General features: G+C 42.1%; 1 protein-coding gene across 2 annotated transcripts; it reads left to right on the top strand.

Moving 5' to 3' along the window:
* The first annotated feature begins 9,548 nt into the window (after positions 1 to 9,548).
* LOC110497970 (zinc finger and BTB domain-containing protein 18.2) lies at positions 9,549 to 16,646 on the top strand. Of its 2 annotated transcripts, none has more exons than XM_021574460.3 (2): positions 9,549 to 9,731; positions 11,107 to 16,646. In XM_021574460.3, the coding sequence occupies exon 2, from the start codon at positions 11,121 to 11,123 to the stop codon at positions 12,702 to 12,704; it is 1,584 nt and encodes a 527-aa protein (XP_021430135.2). In that variant the 5' UTR covers positions 9,549 to 9,731; positions 11,107 to 11,120; the 3' UTR covers positions 12,705 to 16,646. The 2 variants fall into 2 exon arrangements, with proteins under 2 accessions (XP_021430135.2, XP_021430136.2); XM_021574461.3 differs by lacking the exon at positions 9,549 to 9,731 and adding an exon at positions 10,339 to 10,677.
* Positions 16,647 to 18,062: the final 1,416 nt, after the last annotated feature.

Genomic DNA, 18,062 nt, shown 5'->3' with positions numbered 1-18,062 from the left:
TTTAAAGGGGAGATCAAGCTGATCTAGGCCTATTTCAATTTTGCCCTGTTTATCAAAAGTGTTGGAAAAACGTGTCAATAATCAACTGACTGGCTTTCTTGATGTCTATAGTACTCTCTCTGGTATGCAATCAGGTTTCCGCTCAGGTTATGGATATATCACTGAAACCTATAAGATCCTCAGTGATGTCACCATTGCCCTTGAATCTAAGCAATGTTGTGCTGCTATTTTTATTGACCTTTTTTAACATGGTAGACCATTCCATTCTTCCATTCTTCCATTATTGGTGTCTCTGAGGGGACTTTGGCCTGGTTTAATAACTAGGAGTGCAATGTATAAAGTCAGAACATCTGTTGTCTCAGCCACTGCCTGTCACCAAGGGAGTACCCCAAGGCTCGAACCTAGGCCCCACGCTCTTCTCAATTTACATCAACAACATAGCTCAGGCAGTAGGAAGCTCTTTCATCCATTTATATGCATATTATTTATTTTTAATCCCAGCCCTCGTCCCCCTTTTGCCTTTTGGTAGGCCGTCATTGTAAATAATAATTTGTTCTTAACTGACTTGCCTAGTTAAATATAGGTTAAATAAAAAAATAAATGAATGTATGGCCTAGTCTACAGAATGCTTGTAGTCCATAAGTAATGAGAAAAGTAAAACCAATAGATGTTCTGTCTGCAGGGTTGGGTAGGTTACTTTCTAAATGTAATCCATTACAGTTACTAGTTACCTGTCCAAAATTGTCATCAGTAATGTAACTTTTGGATTACCCAAATTCAATTAACGTCATCTGATTACTTTCAGTTTCTTTGGATTACTTTCCCCTTAAGAGGCATTAGAAAAAGGCAAAAAGGATCCATCAAAGCATTTGCTGTGTCATCATTGTTCTGATTTGTGGTCAGAACAAACTTAAACTTTTACCTTTTTTCAAATGTAAATTGAATCTCATTGAGAAAACAAGGTGAAAGGTGTGAAAGTATTTTTTTCTTGCAAACATCCTTTCTGAATTTGAAAGTATTCCAAGAAGTAATACTCAAGTTTTTTTTTAAAGTATCTGTAATCTGATTACAACATTTTTGCATGTAACATAACTGATTACAGTTAGTTTTTTGTAATCAGATTACATGTAACTGAACAAATATCATAACCTGCTGATCCAATCAGAATGTATGTCATATTTGCACCACATGTTTGTTATGAATGTACAAAGGCAGAGGTTCCAAGGAAAGTAATGTCTTGCTGCGTATGCTACTACCAATCCTACAGTGTATTCAGAAATTATTCAGACCCCTTGACTTTTTCCACATTTTGTTACGTTACACCCTTATTCTAAAATTGATGAAAACATTTTTTTCCCCTCATCAATCTACACACAATACTCCATAATGACAATGCAAAAATAGTTTTTTAGAAAACTTAAATATTACATTTACATAAGTATTCAGACCCTTTACTCAGTACTTTGTTACAGCACCTTAGGCATTGACCACAGCATCCTTGAGTCGTCTTGGGAATGATGTTACAGGTTTGGTACACCAATATTTGGGGTGTTTTTCCCATTCTTCTCTGTAGATCCACTCAAGCCTTGTCAGGTGTGATGGGGAGCGTGGCTGCACAGCTACTTTCAGATCTCTACAGAGATGGTTGATCTGGTTCAAGTCCGGGCTCTGGCTGAGACACTCAAGGACATTCAGAGATTGTCCCGAAGCCATTCCGCTTTGTCTCGGTTGTGTGCTTAGGGTTGTTGTCCTGTTGGACGGTGAACCTTCACTTCAGTCTGAGGCCCTGAGCGTTCTGGAGCAGGTTTTCATCAAGGATCTCTCTGTACTTTGCTCTGTTCATCTTTCCCTCAATCCTGACTAGTCTCCCAGTCCCTGTCGCTGAAAAACATCCCCACAGCATGATGTTGCCACCACCATGCTTCACTGTAGGGAGGGTGCCAGATTTCCTCCAGACGTGACGCTTGGCATTCAGGCCAAAGAGTTCAATCTTGGTTTCATCAGACCAGAGAATCTTGTTTCTCATGGTCTGAGAGTTCTTTAGGTGCCTTTTGGCAAACTCCAAGTGGGCTGTCATGTGTCTTTTACTGAGGAGTGGCTTCCGTCTGGAAACTCTACCATAAAGGCCTGATTGGTGGAGTGCTGCAGAGATGGTTGTCCTTCTGGAAGGTTCTCCCATCTCCACAGAGGAACTCTAGAGCTTTGCCACCTCCCTGACCAAGGCCCTTCTCCCCCGATTACTCGGTTTGGTCGGGCGGCCAGCTCTAGGAAGAGTCTTGGTGGTTCCAAACTTCTTCCATTCAAGAAAGATGGAGGCCACTGTGTTCTTGGGGACCTTCAATGCTGCAGAAATGTTTTGGTACCCCTCCTCAGATCTGTGCCCCGACACAATCCTGTCTTTCCAAATCATGTCCAATCAATTTAATTTACCACAGTTGGACTCCAATCAAGTTGTAGAAACATCTCAAGGATGATCAATGGAAACAGGATGCACCTGACCTCAATTTCGAGTCTCATAGCAAAGGGTCTGAATAGTTTAATAAGGTATTTCTGTTTTTTTTTATTTAAAAAAAAAATAATTTTGAAGAAAAAAAATCTTCTAAAAACCTGTTTTCACTTTGTCATTATGAGGTACTGTGTGTAGATTGATGTAGATTTAATCCATTTTAGAATAAGGCTGTAACGTAACAAAATGTGGAAAAAGTCAAGAGGTCTGAATACTTTCCGAATGCACTGTATGTTTAAGATTGGGCATGTTATTGTGCTGTCCCTAATAACACCACTGTTTTGACAGAGACTTGGTGAAAGGTTGTGTAATAATTGAGTAATATCACAACGGCAGGGGGGTGGAGGAGCATGGGGCTGCTGGAAATCCTTCCCCTTGATGAAAGATATATTGACCCACTGCCTCCTCCCTCCAGTTCTGTGCCATTTCCTCTCATTGTCACTTGTACTGTAAATGAGCTCTTCACAACTCATACTTCCATGCTGCTCCACATAATAGAAACAGGGCTGACCGACTGTAGCCAAATCAAATCATATTTTATTTGTCACATGCGCCGAATGCACCTTACTGTGAAATGCTTACTTTCAAGCCCTTAACCAACAATGCATCTCATGAAATAGTTAAGAAAATATTTACTAAATACACTAAAGTAAAACAAAATATATATAATACTAAAGTAACACAAGAAAATGACATAACAATAACGAGGCTATATAAAGGGGGTACCGGTACCGAGTCAAAGTGCGGGGGTGCAGGTTAGTCAAGGTAATTTGTAAAGTGACTATCTGGAGATAATAAACAGCAAGTAGCAGCAGTATTCAGCAGTCTAATGGCTTGGAGGTAGAAACTGTTTAGGAGCCTTTTGGTCCTAGAATTGACACTCTGGTACCACTTGCCGTGCGGTAGCAGAGAGAACAGTCTATGACTTGGGTGACTGGAGTCTTTGACAGTTTTTTGGGTCTTCCTCTGACACCGCCTATTTAGTATATAGGTCTTGAATGTCAGAAAGCTTGGCCCCAGTGAGGTACTGTGCTGTACGCACTACCCTCTGTAGCGCCTTACGGTCAGATGCCGAGCAGTTGCCATACCAGGCGGTGATGCAACCGGTCAGAATGCTCTCGATGGTGTAGCTGTAGAACTTTTTGAGGATCTGGGGACACATGCCAAAATGTTTTCAGTCTCCTGATGGGGAAAAGGTGTTGTCGTGTCCTCTTCAAGACTGTCTTGGTATGTTTGGACCATGATAGTTTTGTTGGAGATGTGGACACCAAGGAACTTGAAACTCGATGTTAATGGGGGCATGTCCAGCCTTCCTTTTCCTATAGTCTACGATTAGCTCCTTTGTCTTGCTCACATTGAGGGAGAGGTTGTTGTCCTGGCACCACACAGCCAGGTCTCTGACCTCCTCCCAATGGACTGTTTCATCATTGTCGGTGATCAGGCCTACCACTGTTGTGTCGTCAGCAAACTTAATGATGGTGTTGGAGCCGTGCTTGGCCACGCAGACGTGGGTGAACAGGGAGTACAGGACGGGACGCACCCCTGAGGGGCCCCAGTGTTGAGGATCAGCGTGGAAGATGTGCTGTTGCCTACCCCTACCACCTGGGGGCAGCCCATCAGGAAGTGCAGGATCCAGTTGAAGTGATGAGCTTCGTGGGTACTATAGTGTTGAACGCTGAGCTGTAGTCAATGAACAGCATTCTCTTTCCCAGGTGGGAAAGGGCAGTGTGGAGTGCCATTGAGATTGCATCATCTGTGGATCTGTTGGTGGGGGTATGCGAATTGGAGTAAGACTAGGGTTTCCGGCATGATGGTGTTGATGTGAGCCTTGACCAGCCTTTCAAAGCACTTCATGGCTACTGACGTGAGTGCTATATGGCGGTTGTCATGCTGGTATAAAGGATTTGGAGACAAGCGCAGGAATACACAACAGGAGTTTTTAATTCACCCAAAACAAACACGTATACAAAAACTCTGGGCTGTACCCAAACAAAAGAGTGAGGGGAAACCTCGGTGAACAACATGGGACAATACCCGTAATACAAAATATATAAAGCACGCAGAATAACAGCTGCACCAACGCATAGGTACTCACACGACCAACGGACATGGGAACAATAACCGACAATAACCGACAAAGACATAATAATCAGGGGAAATGGGAACCAGGTGTGTGTAATCAGACAAGACAGTCCGGGATTGATGATAATGAATACCGTTCAGGGAAACCTGGAAAGCCGGTGACATGGACCTCCAGAACTGGTGAACAGAATGAGCATCAGTACCGGGGGGATCCGTGACAGCGGTAATCATTTAGGCAGGTTACCTTCGCTTTCTTGGGCACAGGGTCTATGGTGGTCTGTTTGAAACATGTCGGTATTACAGACTCGGTCAGGGAGAGGTTGAAAATGTCAGTGAAGACACTTGCAAGTAGGTCCGTGCATGCTTTGAGTACATGTCCTGGTAATCTGTCTGGCCCCGGGGCTTTGTGAATGTTGATCTGTTAAAGGTCTTTCTCACATCGGCTACGGAGAGCATGATTACACAGTCTTCCAGAACAGCTGGTGGTCTCATGCATGCTTCAGTATTGCTTGCCTCAAAGCGAGCATAAAAGGCATTTAGCTCGTCTGGAAGGCCCACTTCACGGGGCAGCTCGAGGCTGGGTTTCCCTTTGTAATCCGTAATAGTTTTCAAGCCCTGCCACATCCGACGAGCATCAGAGCTGGTGTAGTAGGATTCCATCTTAGTCCTGTATTGACGCTTTGCCTGTTTGATGGTTCATCTGAAGGCATAGCGGGATTTCTTATAAGCGTCCGGATTAGTGTCCCGCTATTTGAAAGCAACAGCTCTAGCCTTTAGCTCGGTGTGGATGTTGCCTGTAATCCATGGCTTCTAGTTGGGATATGTACGTACGGTCACTGTGGTGACGACGTTGTCGATGCACTTATTGATGAAGCCGGTGATTGAGGTGGTATACTCCTCAATGCCATTGTATGAATCCCGGAACATATTCCAGTCTGTGCTAGCAAAACAGTCCTGTAGTGTGGCATCCGCGTCATCTGATCACTTCCGTATTGAGCGAGCCGCTTGTACTTCCTGCTTTACTTTTTGCTTGTAAGCAGGAATCAGGAGGATGGAATTATGGTCAGATTTGCCAAATGGAGGGCGAGGGAGAGCTTTGTATGCATCTCTGTGTGTGGAGTAAAGGTGGTCTAGAGTTTTTTTTCTCTGGTTGCACATGTGACATGCTGGTAGAAATGAAGTAAAACTGATTTAAATTTGGCTGCATTAATGTCCCCGACCACTTGGCGCACCGCTTCTGGATGAGCATTTTCTTGTTTGCTTATGGCCTTATACAGCTCGTTGAGTGAGGTCTTAGTGCCAACATTGGTTTGTGGTGGTAAATAGACGGCTACGAATAATATAGATGAGAACTCTCTTGGTAGATAGTGTGGTCTACAGTTTTTGATGAGGTATTCTACCTCAATACCTCGAGACTTCTTTAATATTAGACATCGCGCACCAGCAGTTATTGACAAATAAACACACCCCTGCCCCTAATTTGTAACAGATGTAGCTGTTCTGTCCTGCCGATACACGGAGAAGCCAGCCAGCTCTATATTTTGCGTGTCGTTGTTTAGCCACGTCTCGGTGAAATATAATATATTATAGTTTTTAATACGCCTTTGGTAGGATAGCCTTAATCGTAGATCGTCCAGTTTTTTTTCCAATGATTACATGTTGGCCAATAATACGGAGGGTATTGGCGGTTTACCTACTCGTCTGCGAATTCTTACAAGGCACCCCGCCTTCCTCCCCCTTTTTCTCCACCAATAACCTGCTGTTGATGTTTTAGGTGATGACCCCTGGTTTGAAACTTTGCCCCAGTGGAGAGTAGTGAAGTTGTGCACCCTGGGATGTAACTGATCTTTCTATAATAAGGTCAAAAGACCATGTTAAGTTCTTTGCCTCAGTCTCTACTACCAGACAAGCATACATCCTACTTCTTCTCAGCCTGTCTCGCTATTCCTCTCTATTTGATCATAAACACCACACAGGGCAGAGAAAAGCAGACAGTGTACTGCCATCTCACATTGTCTCTTTGTGTTTCTGTATAGGTATTTACTCAAATACTTTTGCTCTAACGGTGCTTGGCTTTACATCTGTTTGGTGCTACATTACTTGGTTTGGAATGGTTTGAAAACTGTATTCAACATCTGAGATAATGTAAAAAAAGACCTGATTTCTTTATTTTTTATTATTTTCTACATTATAGTGAAGACATCAAAACTATGAATTAACACATATGAAATCATGTAGTAACCAAAAAAAGTGTTAAACAAATCAAAATATATTTTCTATTATATCTATTTATTTATCTATTTATATCTATTTATATCTATATCTATTTGAGATTCTTCAAAGTAGCCACCATTTGCCTTGATGACGTCTTTGCACACTCTCGGCATTCGCTCAACCAGCTTCATGAGGCAGTCACCTGGAATTCATTTAAATTAACAGATGGCGTGGGGGTGCTTTGCTGGTGACACTTTCTGTGATTTATTTAGAATTCAAGGCACACTTAACCAGCATGGCTACCACAGCATTCTGCAGCGATATGCCATCCCATCTGGTTTGTGCTTAGTGGGACTATCATTTGTTTTTCAACAGGATAATGACTCAACACACCTCCAGGCTGTGTAAATGGCTATTTGACCAAGAAGGAGTGTGATGGAGTGCTGCATCAAATGACCTGGACTCCACAATCACCTGACCTCAACCCAATTGAGATGGTTTGGGAGGAGTTGGACCGCAGAGTGAAGAAAAAGCAGCCAACAAGTGCTCAGCATATGTAGGAACTCATTCAAGACTGTTGGAAAAGCATTCCAGATGAAGCTGGTTAATAGAATGCCAAGAGTGTGTAAAGCTGTCATCAAGGCAAAGGGTGGCTACTTTGAAGAATCTTAAATATATATTGATTTGTTTAACAATTATTTGGTTACTACTTGATTCCATATGTGTTATTTCATAGTTTTGATGTCTTCACTATTATTCGACAATGTAAAAAATAGTACAAATAAAGAAATACCCTTGAATGAGTAGGTGTGTCCAAACTTTTGACTGGTACTGTATGTATAGGTGTATAAAAGTGTTCAGCTTATTATGTCAAAGGCTTAGATGAAGAGAAAGTATGACATTTCATACATTCAACTCTGTAACAAAACCACAGTTGTCATATTAATGTTATTCTAGAAACAATTTAATACATTGGGGGGAAACCAGTAGAACAAATTGTTTGATATAAATAGTAACAATTAAAATGCTTAAAACCTGTGAATTATCATTCATGACCAGCCCCCTGATGAGCCCATTGGTCCAGGGGGAATGAGTGATATGCTTAAATTGGACCTGGCTAGGCCTGGCAGTCAGACTGCAGAGGAATGCAGGGCCTTTGTCTATCTGAGCGAAGAGTGGGTCAGAGGGAGAATGCCATTGATGATTGCAGAGAGGTGGAAAGAACCTCCAGGAAGTGCTCTCTCTCTCTCTCTCTCTCTCTCTCTCTCTCTCTCTCTCTCTCCATCTCTCTCTCCATACCTCTCTCTTTCTCTCTGTGTGAGAGACTTGACCATGCTGAGCCTCTCTCGGAGGCCACAATCCCTGGGCACATCCACTGCTTTGTCTCACCCCATAAACACATACCACACCACCACCACCCGTCCTCTACTGGTTGCTGCCTGGGTCTGTGTGGCCAGGGACCCAGGGGCTGCCAGTGGTCCCATTCTTATACACATAGCTGTTCTTTACATGGCTTGGCCTAACAAGTATAAATAACTAACATTGTTGGCATTTGGCACACATGTTAGAAATAATTTTAGATCATTTTTATTGCAATAAGTATTTGAAAATGATATAAATTCACTCAATAATACTTACTTTCTTATGTGTATTTTATATTACTGGTTCCTCATATTTGGACCTTTTGACCAAACAGAAAAATTGTACATGCCTTTAATAGATCATATATATTTTACCACTAAAATCAATATTGTCCGACAAGATGAGAGAACACAAAAAAATAAACCTGCTGTTCTTTTGAGCTTTGCTAAGGCTTGGGTCAAGATTCCATGGTGATTATAGATTTAATTGTCAACGGTAGACTAAAAATGGAATAAAGCAGTAACTGGATCTTTAGCCAGTGTCCCCTTCTGACCAGTGCCTGCCGTCTCCCGTCACATTGCTCACTCCCCTCTCTGTCAAGGGGCAGAGAGTAACAGCAAATGGCCCTTTCAAAACACACGACAGCTGGAACACAGGGCAAAGGTGACTGAAGCAGTTGCAGGGTGGGTGGAGAGGGTGACACAAGAAGAGCAGCTGCAACTTGAAGCCACTTCTTTCCCTCAATATATGTATTTTGAAAATATGGAATTAGAAATCTATGACGACCAGTGAAAATGAGAAACATCTGTATTTTGGTCTTAATTACTCTCCATAATGAATCCTTATGATCATCTCCTCTTTGATATATAAATGCAGCATTTTTATTGAGCAGGTTCCATCATTCCTAAAGAAAATATCAAAGTGTATATTTTATTATAGATGTGACAGAGTGTTGGGGGTACGGCAAGTTGCGATGCCCCCAAATGTATTTTCCTGTTTTATTTACATAAACTTTCTTCCTTTTGGACTTCCCATTTCTTGCAGCCTGGTCTCACCCAATATAAGTTGTAGCAACAAGATAAAAATACATATCTGTTGGAATATCAAAAATATATTCTGTTCTGCACCCTCAGACAAAAAAATACTATATATAGAATGAGAGCATAATTGTCTTTTCCATATACATTAAAGAGAATAAAGAAAATTATCAAAACATTTGATACACATTATGCACTGTGTGAACAGACATCGTTCAAAGCATCAATCAATTCCCAGGTGGACATATTCCAGAAAAAGGAGTAAGATTAAGGTAGGTCAAATTATGTTCTCAAAGAACACTGCTACTTGCTGCCACTGTGTGAGTTCATGTAGTAGTACAGAACTTATTGTGGTCGGTGTTATCGCGAGACTGGTCCATTAACAACCTGCTTGACACACAGCACTGAGTGCAGCTTGCCTGCCAGGGTCGAACTGAGCTCAATAAACGACAGGAAAGGCGAACATCTGTCCGTACATCATGAAAGGACGTAAGAACATTTAAGAAAACACGGGGACAAGGAAAATATTTGTAAGTATTGCGTTTTGACAATGAAAATGTTGAAACCGAAAGTTATAATATCCAGCGCTACCTCCGTGCAGCGCAGCTGGCTTGGTCAGCGACAGTTGCTGAGCTCCTTTGCTGTGTAAAGGCTTCTAGCCATGAATTACGACCATGTAGCGTTATCTTCCTGCGTTCTTGCCTCTGCTTGTAGTTTTCCTTTCGTTAAAACAGGGCAAACTAGTTCGAGAAAAGCAAACATTTATATTTTCAGTTTATTATTGGTTAGGCCTAATTAAAAGTTCATAGGGACATTTGTTTGTTGTCTGTAGTCTGGTCCATTGTTATTTTAATAACTTCAAATGTTTTTACACCAATAGAACGAAAGTATGTGTCATTAAAGTTGTGGCTGACTAGTGCGCAAAAGGAACAACGATGCGTTATAAAGTTATCCATATTTCGACTGTTGTCAAGTGTCCTTTAATCCTAAAATAAAATACATTTTCTTATTAAGTGTATAATATTTTAGTGTTGGGACTGATGCAACATCTGAAACAAGTTTGTGTGTCTATTGTACGTAACTCGACTCAGAGTAACATATGGCTTAAAGGGGAGCACAGCTGGAGGTAGCGTTTCCATTGCGGTGATGTCAGAGCAGCTGACTCTACAGCTTGCAGTGTAATTAGCTAACAGAGCACCAGTTTACTCACTCCCCTGGCGTCTTTCTTAACCTTGCCCGATGGGCGAGTGCTGGTATCCACAAGCCTGAGTTTTTGCCTGTCTCTGTTTGCATGCTTGGTAAATGAACGGTCCCTGATCATTGTTCAGTATACACGAACAACGGCTGAGTAGCGATCGTTTTTGTCTGTGTGGAAGCGTGCGTGCGACTGTACCCGGTCCGTCCGTTTCGCATTTCCATGTGAAGCTCAAGAACTAGTGCGACTAATCAGACTGCTGTTGGTAACTTGAGAGAAAGGTAGGAGAGTTCAAAAGGACAACACTGAAAAACACACACACACCTCAATCTGCAGGCTAATCGAGAATAAAATAACAATATTTATTTTGATTTAAGTAGCCCTATTGATGCGTAAAGAAGTCGATCTGATAAGGACCCCTTTATCATATTGTAATAGTGATGGCGCTTCTATTTAACATTCAATGGAAATGTAGTCTTAAACATTTTAAACAACTATGTCTCGCATTTTAATTGCTAATGTTTGCATTGATAGACTACTTTGTGGCATTTTCTGCAAGTTCTATTATTTTCCTGTACATTTCGTTTGGGGTTGGTTTACTTTTGTTTGTAGTTTCCTTGAACACCAGATGTGTTGCTGACGCTCTGTGGTGCCCTCTATATGGCAGTATTTCGTTGATTTAATACCCAGTTTTTCCTGTTTTTCATCAGGTTATGACGGAAGAATGGAGTTCCCAGACCATAGCCGCCAGTTGCTGCAGTGCCTGAGTCAGCAGCGTCACCAAGGTTTCCTCTGTGACTGCACTGTTCTCGTAGGGGATGCACGATTCAAAGCACACAGAGCCGTGCTGGCCTCATGCAGCATGTACTTCCATCTCTTCTACAGGGACCAGCCAGACAAAAGGGACGTTGTGCATCTGAACAGTGACATTGTGACAGCCCCGGCTTTCAGTCTGCTCCTTGAGTTTATGTATGAGGGGAAGCTGGAATTCAACACACTGCCAGTGGAGGATGTCCTGGCTGCGGCCAGTTACCTTCACATGTATGATATAGTGAAAGTGTGCAAAAGCAAGCTGAAAGATAAGGAACTGTGCTACCTGGATGAGAAGGTTAGCGAGGTGATAGCACTGAGCTGTCTGGAAAAGGAGAGCTCCTCAGACAGCGAGCTGCAGAGCAAGCAGCCAGGGCCAGGCCGGCGACAGACACAGCAGCTGCCCCAGAGAGCCCCCCCGGCAGAGGAGTTTGACATGGACAACAGCGAAGTCAGGCTGGCTGTCACAGATTGTGATATGTCTGCACAGAGCAGGCAGAAGGCAAACGGTCACCCTGGCAGGTCCCCGGACCTTGTAGGTGTCAATTATGTGTCAGCAGAGGCCGAGCCCTGCGTCCAAACAGCTGGAAAAACAAAAGCTGATGTCAGTAGTTGCACAGTATTGCTGTCCCAGAGGTCCCGGGCTTCAGTTGACATGGACTGTGCTCTGGATTTGTCTTTCAAGCCACTGTCTAGCAGAGATCCCATACACCCCACCTACATCTCGGGACAGCTGGCCCTCGACAGCCAGCAGCAGGGCACTGAGCCACTTGTTAAAGATGAACACGACTTGCTGTCAGAGCAGGAGGACAGTGAGGCGATGAGCCCGGAGAGCCAGCGCTTTGGGAATAGTGCCAGGAGCTCAGTGGTGACAGGGTTCGCTGCCCTCTTCCCAGGCAACAACGGCTCCACATCGGCCCTGCTCTCCCAGGAGGAAGACCTGATGGAGGAGGGGGTGGGCAGTGGAGGAAGGGGGGGCACGAGGGGCAGAGAGGGCGATGAGAGGAGGGGGAGGCTGTTGGGGGACAGTGAGGAGGAGGATGACCTGGCCTCTTCGGACATCTCCACCTCCAGTGGGGTCCTGCTGCCCCCGGGGCAACAGGTGTGTGTGTGTCCACTCTGCAGCAAGGTGTTCCCCAGTCCCCATGTGCTCCAACTGCACCTCAGCTCACATTTCCGTGAGAAGGACGGCGCACGCTCCAAGCTCTCCCCCGACGGTTCTGTTCCCACCTGCTCACAGTGTGGCAAGACCTTCTCCTGCATGTACACCTTGAAGCGGCACGAGCGCACACACTCTGGCGAGAAACCATACACCTGTGGCCAGTGCGGCAAGAGCTTCCAGTACTCTCATAACTTGAGCCGGCATGCCGTGGTTCACACACGTGAGAAGCCTCACGCCTGCAAGTGGTGTGAGCGGCGCTTCACCCAATCTGGGGACCTGTACCGCCACATCCGCAAGTTCCACTGTGGCCTTGTCAAGACCCTCGCCATTGGATAAACCCCTCTCACCAGTGCCATGAAATAAGACCGAGTAACGTCTTATCACTCCCTGAGTACTACTACTGCATATACCTCCACAGTAAAGTACTAGTTATACATATTCACAAATTGTTAAAGACATATCCTTTTGGAATTCTAATCCATGTGGCATTTCTTAAGTTAAAGTGTAGCAACTTTATAATGCACAAAACTGGACTTCACTGGAAGGATGTTGGACTTTATAATTTTGTTTTACAATAATAAGATGGGGTGCTTTTCCACTCAAGCTGGATATATGTTGAAGGTGGACAAATCAGTTGCACTTGTTTATTTCTGTCTGTCTTGGTAGTGCAAAACTGCTGAACTTGATGAAGAGTGTATTCTGCTATTAGAAACACATTTCTACGCATATATCTGCAAGTGAATATAGCGCACACTCCTGAATGGATTAACATTTGGTTAGTGCACATGTGGAAGAGGAAACTAAAACTGCCCAAGAGTAGCAATCTGTTTTATATCCAACCTTATTTATTAGTCAACCTGCTTAACAGGAAGAAATATCACAAGGCAGTGAAAAAATACTTGAAGTTGGACTACTGGATAATTTTTGGGGGGTAGCTAGTATTGTCGTTTTCTTTATGGTAGGAATGAAGCAGACAAAATTATGTTTCTTTATAATAGAGGACGAAAATAAATACAGGAGTTGCAAGGGTTTTTCATATAGTAAGATGGAGCATGTCCTGAAGGAATTGCTTTTTTGCTGCACTGGCCTTTCAATGTTCAATGTTCAGGCTGCTGGTTGAACATTTAGAAGTGAATTGTTTTGTCACCTTTATGCTCTAGCATATACAGGTTGGGTGGTAATTACTAAAGATTGCAGCAAATGCCTGTAACACTGGTGCCTACTGAAATGATTGACACTCCTGTTCTCATACAAGCATAGGACCTGTTGCCTTCAATACAACTCATCTGTGGGCCTTCAAAAATGTGATCAGCACTTTCCCTTTACAGTGCCTTAATACCAGGAAGTAACTTGGTCACTCAGTGATAGCCCTTGGCACTTGTATGCCAATTGATTCATGAGTGTACATACAATAATGTAATACATGTGGTATAAAATCAAGCTCTTTATTAATTAACAATTGTTGACTTCTATTTAGTAAGTTCAATTTCTGGGTTATTTGTCTGTATTACAGCACTGTAAAAGAAAGGGTAACCACGTTTGCATATTCCTTTGCTGTCCATATAATAATGCTGGAGACATGCCCTGATAGACAGGGCAGAGAGTGGGAGAGATGGTCAAAGTATACTCTCGGTGTGCCTCAGTGCTTCTCTGAGGAGATGGTGTCCTGTGGATGTCTTGTTGCCACACTGTCCGTTCATCAGAACACGTAGCTCAAAATGCTAAATCTACTGAGTTCATTTTGCCCCTTGTGGTTGCTCTTATAAAGTATCCTATCTATTTTTCTGTTCATGTTGAAGTACTACTGATGTCTGATTTAATGTTTGAGTGAATCCTTTGGTGGAACTTTGCTTGACAGAATCTTTGGACAGAATGTGGATTTAATGGGCCTGTTGTGTGTTGGAAAGATTTCATTGTAGTTGGGTTCATTTTGATGCTATACATATGATTCCTACAAGGTGAGTAGCACTAAAAGTCCAAGATATTGGTTTCATCTGTCCTGAGAAGACTTGATCTGAAGGATTTATTCGTTTAACTTGGTTCAGGGTTTACTTTAGGTGTGACCTGTAAAGATGAGCTGATTTCTCTAAGCTTAGAGACTTGATGCCTTGTCATCTTGGTACTATGGAATTGATATTGGGGTCGTTTATTCATTTCTGCAAATCCTGTTACTGTAAAGAAATGGTCTGTTAATGTATCTTACACAGAAATCTTAAATTGCGTATTCTCACCGAAGCACTTGTTTTGAGCATGCATATAGTTTCAACACTGATATTGTCTAGGCTGCTATTTCTTACTATTTGTATATTTAATGTAAATATATATTATATTTATCAGTATGTATGCTGTTTCTCTGTATTAGAAGAACACAGTAGAGTTGATTATCAAGGTGTTTTACTAAGGCTTCAATCTCTTATGTAAGAGTTTCATGTCTTCCCTCCCACCGTGATTTGGGTTTCCTTTTCCTGTCTCACTCCAGTGAACTTGGCTTCCTTTTCAGATGTAATGTCTCACAGGCCATGTCTTCACTCCAGAACAAAACAGGGAGTAATACTGCTATGACTGCTGTTCCGGCAGAGGAAGCAGTTGTTCACAAGAACAAACACACCGATATGGTGTAGAATATCTATAGAAGTCATACAATACAAGCATTGTTCTCCTGTCCCAGGTAGTTCTCAAGGGATCATTGTGCATGTCTGCCCTCACTGTGGGGGGAAAAAAGGCACCATGAGTCTCTCTTTGCACTTTTTGTATTGAATGGAGCCGTTGGAATGCGAGAAATGTATTGGGCAAAGGGAGACCTGGAAGACGGTATACAGGTGCATTGTCTGGAGGCATCGAAGAACAGCCCTCGATTCCCAGCATGCATTAGATAAGTGCTTCATTGTTCTTTTATGTGGAGAGGATACTACAGTGACTCCATAGCGTCTTTAGCAACACAATCACTATAATTGTAAGCGTATTTCTCTTTTAAAGTGTTGGTGTTGCCTGATTTTCAAGAACCTTTTTGAGATGAGGTATCGCAACACTGATTCATCTGAACTTTAGTATGTAGGTAGTATTTATTAACATCCAATTATGTACCCATCCTCCCCCTGGAATGAGTTTCCCAATATTTCATGAAGCTGTGTTTTTCTTTTTTTTAGATGTCATATAGTGTTCAATTTGTGGTATTTCAATCAAAACACAGGAATGTAGTTTGTTGCATATTTTCTCACTCTTTTGAAAGGAACATTTCTTATGTGATGCAGTTGAAACATTGATGTATTGTTTTCTCTAATGTACACATGTAGTTGTACAGGCTTAGAAAACTAACAGTAAATTCTTGTTTTGATGGTTTCTCAGTCATTATTTATATCTCCAGGATTGTTACAGAATGTGCCTTGTAGAAACACAGACAAGTGTTGCATCTGGAGTTGCCCCTTTCATACACTGTACATTTGCCACAGACTGCTGTGATGATATTCAGGCTATACAATTATTATTTTTTTTTTTTCACCTTATCAAAATGTCAACTAAGCCTGTTTTCTGCTGCTTTTAGAGACGAGTTTCAGGGTTGGAGTTTTGCTACTGTTAAATTAATTACTCTTTTGTAAAGGTTTTTAATCTGGAATTCAATTTAATGTTAAGCAAACTGAATGCAAGTATTTTTGTTTGGCTCTAAGCTAAGTCCATGTTTCGGGAATTAACCTAATTGTTTTCCATAGATGTCATGTTTAATGTGAAAGAGATATTTACGACGAATGAACACTCATGCTACTGCTCCTGATCAGTGGGGTTCTGTTTTCCTAATTCATGCTGTAGGATTTAAGTCTAAAACTGAGTATTGGGTTACATTAATACTGGAATTTGTGTCTTTGGCAGGTTAAGACTGTGAAATTGTGTACAATCATGAGAAATATTTATTGAATTGTTTCTTGTGCAACATTTGACTCAATTATTTGATTTGTAAAATGAAAGATGCTGATAAATGTCAATGGTAATATTAGAATTTGTAGAAGTGCCATTAGAATTTAATATAATTTTTTAATAAGAAAGTTATATTTTATAGTAATCAATTGCTTCTGTGTTAGTGGTTTAAAGATTAGGGGTCAATCTTATTCAGAATTGACGTTGTGTAGAACTTGAGGCAATTTATTTTGATCTGTAATTGTATGTGCTTTTTTTGTGTTTTGTTTGCGCTTTCAGAGAGTGTGTGTGCGTGCTGTGGAGATGTGACAATCTTGAGTTAGGTCTTTATTAAGATTATGCATAGATTAAACAGGATACTTTTCTGTGCCTTGTGTGGATCTCTTTCTTGTGCGTTTCCTGATATTACCATGTTAACATGTTTAGGGGCACAACTCTTCCCACTTTGGGATTTAGTTGTACAATCCTATGTTTTGTGTTCTACTGACCAAGACACACCAAATTATCTGACACTAAACTAAGACAGGATTTGTGGCAATAAATCCATATAATAATTGGCATGGGAAATTGAAATACGCATTCAAACTGGTGAAAGAGGATTTTCCACTGTCGACCTTTAGATATTGTCAAGGAGAGTCTTCATTGTTGCCTTTGCACAAGCAACACCCGATAAGTGTGTGTTGGTAGTGAGAGGACTGTATACAGACAACACAATGTGATAATATTGTGGGTCTTCTCTATCCCACTGAACCCATAACCTGCAGGGGATCTTTAGCAGGAGCATTCTTCCAGAACTTTCAATTGTTGTGTCATATTAATCACCTTTTAATTTTCTTTAATGAAAGTAAACTGCATAAGTGAGCAAACAAACAAAACATTTTGTCTAATTGGGGATCTCCATGTCAATTCACTGGTCATTTTCTTTGCGGAGGGGTATTAATTATCCCCCCGCTGCAAAGCTACTCTGCTATGCATTCGGGGATGGGTTGGGAGTTCCCACTACTCTCCCCAGCACATCAATTCTGTGGTGCATAGACATGGCAGCATGCACTAACCCCGAATTACGGCCCCATCCTTGGCCTCATCCAGTCACTGGGTAGTAGCTCAGGCACTCTGTCTTCTCCCACTTCCGAGCACTAACTTTATGCACAAACAGACGACACTGCCGCCCGCGCTGACCAGCCAACCACAGCACAAAGACAACAATGTCCTCCCAAGATCATTCAAAAACACCAAACGGCCTCCACTACCTCCCAGTAAATAAGGGACCTCACACTGTAAACATTTCTTCAGTTCTCAGGGTATTCACATCACTATCAGCATGTTATATCTGCACTTGGCCATCACATGGATTTCTACATGAACCAAACCTGAGTATGGAAAGTATGGTCCATGTGATAAGGATTAACTGCTAGATGTCAGGGCTGTGATGTGGGCTCTGAGTTAAATCATGGAATATTGAAAACATTCCTTTCCAAGGCTTTTAAGCCTGGTACATTTAGATGGTTTTGGACCTCTACAATACTCTCTGTATTTATTTATTCCCCAGTTTAGAGGCAGACTTGGAGGAAGTTGTTGAGATGAAAGTCGTAAGTGTCCACCACCTCACAAGGCCAGCGGTGGGAGCCCTTGACCTCTGAACGGACTGCCAGGGACAGCTGGTGTGGTCCATGTTTATTTATTTATTTCTTAACAAAAGACAGGTGGTAACACTTGAAAAGGGCACACACAAAGAAACAAACAGCTTGGTACAAAAACCCAGCCTCGTTTCTCTATATAGACACT

This window comes from Oncorhynchus mykiss, chromosome 19, assembly GCF_057628025.1.
Source record: "Oncorhynchus mykiss isolate SJ-2025 chromosome 19, ASM5762802v1, whole genome shotgun sequence".
NCBI lineage: Eukaryota > Metazoa > Chordata > Actinopteri > Salmoniformes > Salmonidae > Oncorhynchus > Oncorhynchus mykiss.
The sequence above is the reverse complement of the archived record's forward strand: the minus strand, read 5'-3'. Positions and strand labels throughout refer to the sequence as shown.

Coding starts and splice junctions, on each gene's coding strand:
- LOC110497970 (XM_021574460.3), top strand. CDS start 11,121: ATGGAGTTCCCAGACCATAGCCGCCAGTTGCTGCAGTGCCTGAGTCAG.